This window comes from Octopus bimaculoides, chromosome 11, assembly GCF_001194135.2.
Source record: "Octopus bimaculoides isolate UCB-OBI-ISO-001 chromosome 11, ASM119413v2, whole genome shotgun sequence".
NCBI classification, from domain to species: Eukaryota; Metazoa; Mollusca; class Cephalopoda; order Octopoda; family Octopodidae; genus Octopus; species Octopus bimaculoides.
The window spans coordinates 33825806-33833300 of NC_068991.1; the positions used below are offsets into that span (position 1 = coordinate 33825806).

The 7495-nt window shown below is 38.3% G+C and overlaps 1 protein-coding gene across 2 annotated transcripts in view; it reads left to right on the forward strand.

Annotated features, from left to right (window-relative positions):
* Positions 1-596: 596 nt before the first annotated feature.
* LOC106882637 (uncharacterized) overlaps positions 597-7495 on the forward strand; it is a 99914-nt gene continuing 93015 nt past the window's right edge. For both annotated transcript variants that reach the window (XM_052971682.1, XM_052971683.1), the window contains exon 1: positions 597-1087. In XM_052971682.1, the coding sequence (XP_052827642.1) occupies positions 800-1087 (288 nt within the window). In that variant the 5' untranslated portion in view covers positions 597-799. The remainder of the gene's footprint in view (positions 1088-7495) is intronic.

The following is a 7495-nucleotide window of genomic DNA, read 5'->3' on the forward strand; positions in this document are numbered from 1 at the left end:
CTCAGCGCGTAACTGGTACTTATTTAATCGATCCCGAAAGGATGAAAGGCAAAGTCGATCTCGGCAGAGTTTGAACTCAGAACGTAACGCTAGACGAAATACCGCTAAACATTTCGCCTGGCGTGCTAACGATTCTGCCAGCTCGCCACCCTTAGCAGAAAAATATTATGGATAAAAAACTAAACCTTGCGTAATGTAAGAATTCAGTACTATTGATTGTAGTACATTGCGTGGAAGTTCTTTTCCATGTACATTAGCTGTGCTAGCGAAATATCTTCAATCAGAAACTGAACCTGGACCGTAGACTCGGTCACATTCCCAGATCCTTTGTGGTACTCTACCGTAATAATGTAAACAGTGAACCATAGGTAGCGAATATTGTACAGCAAGAAATAGCTCCCGTCTATCCGTGTTCGCGATATTGTTTCTATTCTCTTTGAGAAGGCTATAAATTCTCTGTCATATGTCTCTTCGTCTATAAATCTATGGTTTTAATTTTCATATAATGACTATAAATACTTTATATGAAAACGTTCGACTGCTAATACAATAAATCTAAGGGAAATCACCACGACTGTCTGAAACCGTTCCTTTAAGCATGCGCATACGTTTCTACATAGCAGGAAGCCTGTTTAAGATCAATGTGTACACATATTTGTTCTGTAATTAGTACGCGCTGACTGGCTGCGTCTACTAGTGAATTAGCAGTAATGTTTCACTTACTAAGTTTATTTTCCATGTCATCAGTAAGTGCAGAAATCACAACAAACCATTACGTATAGTCAGTTCGGTATAGGCCATGTCGTTTAGGAAGGGCCTCAAGAGCGTGACACAATCCAGATTGGAACGAGATTGCCGCTACTTACGACAGTATGACACCCGCTGCAATATCGGCCTCGAAAAAGACGACCCGTATGATCGCTATAATTTGGTCGAATCGTCAACTTCAGTTGCTACTGAATCCTCATCATATACTTCTCTGTGCACAGAGAACAACAGAGCCGTATCTTCGTCATCTCAATCCAGGAGTGCTGTGGATCGGGAAAGGTGTAATAAGTCCAGAGACAGAGGAAAGGATCACAGAAAGGTCAGTCGTGTTTTTCAATCGAACATTCGCTTCTTAATTGAAAAAAGTCCTTAGGTTAAGGCTGTTGTTGATAGATATTTTCATGAGCTTAATGTATGTCTCTTTTCTTTTCACCAGTTCGTATAAAGTTTTTAAAATGTGTTTAATTGCCTTAGCTAACTTTTGTAATACTTAATTCGCTATGTAAAAACGTGTATGCACCCTTTCGTTTGGAAACTTCTTCCTCTCAATGTGTTTGTCGCTTTTTCACCCTCTTTGTTTTATGCATGTACACATAAGATGTCCATGCTGTGACACGATAGAGTGGGTGCATCTAGTCTCTGATTATGAAGCTTTGTAGTTTCTATTCAATCAGATTTGAAGAAATGCTTTTCGTATTGTCTATTGAAGAATTTATGACCAGTGCTTCCTTTGATAACATTTTCCTGTATCACAGTAAATTAACGCCAACCGTAGATCTAGGGACGTGAACCAGAATTACTCAAACCATTCATCAGACGTCATCATCGATTTTTTTTGCTATGTTTGTACTTTTGTATGCGAAGAATTCTCTTCAGTTCTGCATACTTATGCTTGCTTCGTCTTCTTTCATGGAAAGACTTTTTAAAACTGAAATTTTGGACAATTTAAAAAAATAAATTGTATATTTTTTGACTTATCTGTTATATCCCAATGGAAAAGTATAAAACAATCATTTTGAAGGGTCCCCACGCTCCGGTACATTGATGCGATTTGAATAACTCGTTATTTCAACTGTGATTCTAATAAGTTTTGTAACTAACAAACCACTTCATTGATTAGAATTCAATTTCGCATCTAATCACAGTAGACACTCGTTTTAATTAATGATATATTCTATAACTGATTTCTTAGTTATGATTTAAAAAAAAAAACAGTTGCCATTTATTTTGGTGTCGATTAAGATATATTTTTTTTTAAATAACATATTCGTGGCGTAAAATCAAGTGTATTGATTTCCGCTTTTACTGATGTTTGTGAAACGTTAGTATATATGTTTCCAGATGGTGGTTGTATGGGAATGAGAACGGCAGGGTATGTTTCTGTTATTAAATAGCCCATGTCAGTCCGCTTTGAGGAAGCCTATGGTCATAGACATTCCCCTCATGGTTATCATGTCTTTTCTCCGGACACAAGACATATCATCAATGGTGTCAAACATTTTGTATCAATCATGGCAAGATGCAGTCGGAGAACTATGAGGATAAATAAAGTTGGTAATCTTCAAGTTTAGGGGAATAAATAAATCACACACGTGATTTGATTGACGTTAGGGTTAGGATTAGGGTTAGGGTGTGATTTATTTATAGACAGCTAGAAGAAAACGGATAATACTGGTAAGTCGTTCAGTTATTTCCCTTGAATATTTTTATTTATTTTTTTTGTCCCCCTAAACTTGAAGATTACCAATAAAGTTTATATAAATGATAATATAAATAAAAATTGAGGTTCTATTTATTAATACATCCAATTCACAGTTGTTTCTCCGTTTAATTACACAGTTACAGTTGCAATGTCTATTGTAGTAACTGAACATACACAACAGCAATTCATCTTTTTCGTTGTTTTCCTGTAAAACGAAGGACATTGTAATAAGGAGTCTGATTTTCATTACAATTATGCCTAAATTGTCCAGTCTGTTGTTCTTCATTGAATTCCACTGATAAATCTTGATCACCAGCAGCTAAGGAAAACTCTACTCACAGGTCACATTGCTTGCAGGTACTGTTAAAATGATTTGAATCAGTTTAAAAAAAGTTCAAAGAAGGCATCTCAGTTTTATATGGCAGTGAAACATGGACACTGAAAAGAAATTATCAGACAGGCTAAAAGGATGCTATGAATGGCCCTAAATGTGAAATGGCGGCAACATATAACAAAGTAATGCCTTTATAGAAACCTGCTGAAAGTTAACAAGAACATCTGGCAATGATGGCTGCAACTATCTAGTCACTACGTGTGCCACCCTGAACTAGAAGCATCCAAATTAGTCATGTGGAACCCATTTCATGATAATGTAAGAAGAGGAAAACGTTACACATTGGCAACTTCATTACAGACACTGGAATGTATCCAGGACCTAGAGGCAGTGATGATAGACTGAGAAGTGTGGCCGGTGGACTTCATTGCTGTGACTTGGATTGGAGCCTGGCCATAACAAAATAAAAAATGATATAAAATCTCTGTTAGGATGCAAAAACTCAAGTAATTCAATCAGTGATTTCAAAATGCATAATTCCCATTCAGTGAGACACTTCATTCCATGATACTCTTCCTTCAGGTCATTCAAGTTTTGCTGATTTGTCTCTGTCAAATTTGAGAGCAAAAGTGTCGAGATTCTGGTCACATTTGGGATTAATACAGGAAAGTTTCTTCCATTATTTACAGCTTTTTTGGCCAAAAACTAGCATTGAAGTTTTGAGCAAATTTCAATACAAACCAAGAATGAATTTTTGCTGAAAATTGTAAAAAGATCTTCACAATATCATTGATCACTAAATCCTTCATATGTTGTGGCAAATTTCTTTATTGTTTGGTTTGTCCCCACCCAACTGGTTGTCCTTAATATATTCAGTGTCCTACTGCTTTTTCATCTGCCATTTGCCTTCATCATTCAGTTTGTTTCATTCTACATTAAAATCCTCAGTACATCTGCTTATCAGTCAACCAGTGAAAACTGTTGTAGCATTTTCACTTCATAGAACATGTTCAAAACGAACAAGGAGAAAACAAAAGTTTACAGATAAAAGTGATAGATTTCGCTTGTCTTCATTTTATTACAATCAGGTTGAGTGGATGGATGTAGCAGTGGACAGAGAGTAAATGGGACAACAGCATGCAGCTACACTTAAACATTGGCAATTTTTTCTCTGCTCATGATCAAGGCGCCCTCATAACATTGTTCAAATTATAATTGGACATCAACAGCAAATGAATTCAATATAGGTAATATGCAAGCCAAAAGCAGTTCAGCATCATCCAATAAATTCTTTGTTTATAAAGAAGTCAAAAACATAACTCTGAACAAGTGTGAGTTATTCAGTTTTTGAAATGTTTATTTCTTTTTTTTCCACAATTAATGTGAAAATACCTTACTTGGGAAGTTTATTACTGTTGCCATGGTAGAAAGAAACTTATTCTGAATATTATGGTGTACCTATTTTGCATTTTAGGGTCCTTCCATTGCCTGTTAGGATTGATATCAGGCCCATTATTTCTTGCATATTGCCATATTCCTGCTCACTATGTTCATGTGTTGTGGAGCTGTTAAATGTGTGTACCATGAGCTTTGTTGGCCTTGGCTAGTGTAGATGTTCAATACCCAAACTCATTTGAAATCCCTCCATAAAGAAGCAGCTGTGATACGGAATTGGAGCTTCTGGTGAATGACACACACACACACACCACACCACACCACACCACATGTGCACACACACATCACTGATTTTTAATGTTTACTTTTCCATACTTGCATGAGTTAGATGAGAGTATGATGCCTTTCCTGTCACCAACTTGTTTCCGAGTGAGGTAATAATCTCCCAGTCTGTCAAGCAGCAAACAGCCTGGACATGTTTACTCAACTGGAAACAAATGACGTTATAGAAATACACCCCTTCTTTCTGAAGATCACACATGATGCCCCAAGATGCTTTTATGGTGGTCTGCAAGCAAACAACACTATTAATAAGCCATTGTTTACAACTGTGAACACATGTGAAGATGAGAGGAATATGAACTCATAAACTTGCACACAGACATGCCATACATACATAGATAAATACACACATGTGCATGCATGCATACACACACTCACATACACACAAAGGGTTACTTTCAGTTTCTGTCAACCAGATCCAATCACAGAGCCTTGATTAGCCTGGGGCTATAGTAGAAGACACTTCTTCAAGGTGTTGTACAGTGGGATTGTATCCAAAGGTTGGGAAGTAAACTTGTTAACCATACATCATGCCTTGATATATAGATACTCGCCCAAAACAATGCACAGTGAAACCGTACTTCAAACTGTGGTTGAGAAGCAAACCTCTTACCTATACAGCTATGTCTGTGCTTGTAACCATGCATCTTGTAACTAACCCACAATCCCAGTTCTCCTCTCCCCACACACTTCTATTCTTGTACCATGAGGGTCTATACTAGCACCTCATCACAACTATTTTTATCCCTTTCCATCTGCACCATGATCACTCTCACATTCTCTTTTACAATGTGAGTGGATATATAGCTCCTAAACTGATTCTGTTTTGGCCTCTTCTTTCATACTTTAATCCCTCATCCTTAAGCATAGAGCTGTTTCCCTCTCTACTGTAGCCCCACTCCGTTGGAGGAGATCTTAATCTTGTAAGGGTGCTGGTTCCATGAGAAAAGCACCCAGTACATGCTGTAAAGTGGTTGGTGTTAGGGAGGGTATCCAGCCTTAGATACTGTGCCAAAGCAAACATTCCTCAAATCCATCAGATCTTGTCAAACTGTATAACTCATTCCAGCATGGAATATAGACATTAATGATGATGATGATAACACACACACACACACACATACACACATGCATATATTACATATATGTACATCTCTCCATCCACCACAGCACAAAAAATCTATGTTATAAAAGCATTCTGTGTATGCTTGTGCCCTGTTCTAACCTCACCCCCATCAAGCATTCCCCACATCCCATTCCACTCCTCTATCTATGGCAGTATTCGACAGCTGTAATTGCTTGGAAGCAGAGCTGACACTTATTAGCCGTTCTCACTTCCTTAGCATTATCAGTTACCTCCCACCTTTCTCTGGAACCTTCAATCCCTTATCCTCAACCCTTCTTACTTTCTCACACTATTCTCACCAAACACTTTTCTGTGCCTTCAGATTGCTCTCCCCTCTATTATACTTGTCACCTCACATGTCTCTATCATTTTCTACAGCATCATGCTCATCCTCTATAGACATCCTTATGTACCCTCATACTGCCTTCTGTTGCTCCTACACCTTACACATCATCTCTCTATCTATCATCTTACTCTCACTCTCTACACTGATACTTCCCTGCCAACTACATCTCCACTCTTGCACATCATTCAATACATCCACTTCTTCCCTCACCCTCAAACCATCTGTCACTCACCCTTCACGTGTTTATGAAATGACTTGTCCTTTCTCTTCCCACATGATCCACTGGCTGTATCCTCTTATACTCACCTATCTTGTGAGTGTGCTCTGGTACATTACCTCTCTCCATCTTTCTCTTTTTTGCATATCTTCCAATGTTGGATAGCCATTATCTGCTCTATTCAAGATACCTGTTCTTGTTACTAGTATCATGCTGCAGCAGAAATGTGCGTTGGACACATTTAATCAAATATGCTGTATAAACTGATGGTAGAAATAAAGAATATGCAGAAGTACTAGTTTCCGTATTCATTGCAATTTTCTTATATATATATACATACATATATATGTATATATATATATATATATATATATATATATATATATATATATATATATATATCTATCTATAACTATAAAAGAGAGTTTGTATGTGTTTGCGTGTGTGTGCATGTTCCTTATGCATTCCATAACGAAGTTGCCGATTTTCATGTAAGAGGCAAGACCTTCGAACATTGGGCCTCACCGAGGCGATGACTTCTGACCGAGACCTTTGGAAATATGCTGCGCATGAGAAGACCCGGCAAGCCAAATGAGACCTAAATCCAAGGCCTCTGCCAGGTGTGTAGCCAGCCCACTTATGCGTACCTTTCCTTCTTTGGACACTAAACTCCGCTGGCGAAGACCTGTTGAGGCAAGTGAAATCGAAACTGAACTATATTCAATGACTGGCACCCATGCCAACGTCGTCTCCTTCATTGGACATGAAACTCAGCTTGCGAAGACTTATTGGGACAAGCGAAAGCGAAATCGGGATGGCACCTGTGCCCAGTGTTACCTTTCTGGCACTTGTGTCCGTGGCATGTGTAAGGACTTTCGAGAGAGATCGTTGCAAGTGCCCCTTGACTGGTTCTTGTGCCGGTGGCACATAAAATACACCATTTGAGTGTGGCCGTTGCCAGTACTGCCTGACTGGCCTTTGTGCGGGTGGCACGTAAAAGCACCCACTACACTCTCAGAGTGGTTGGTGTTAGGAAGGGCATCCAACTGTAGAAACTTTGCCAAATCAGATTGGAGCCTGGTGTAGCCATCCGGTTTCACCAGTCCTCAGTCAAATCGTCCAACCCATGCTAGCATGGAAAGCGGACGTTAAACGACGTTGATGATGATGATGATGATGATATATAATTAATTATATGTATTTCTTCTATCTTAATGAATAAAAATTCTTCGGATAGAATAAATGGGTTAATAGAAACCAATGTA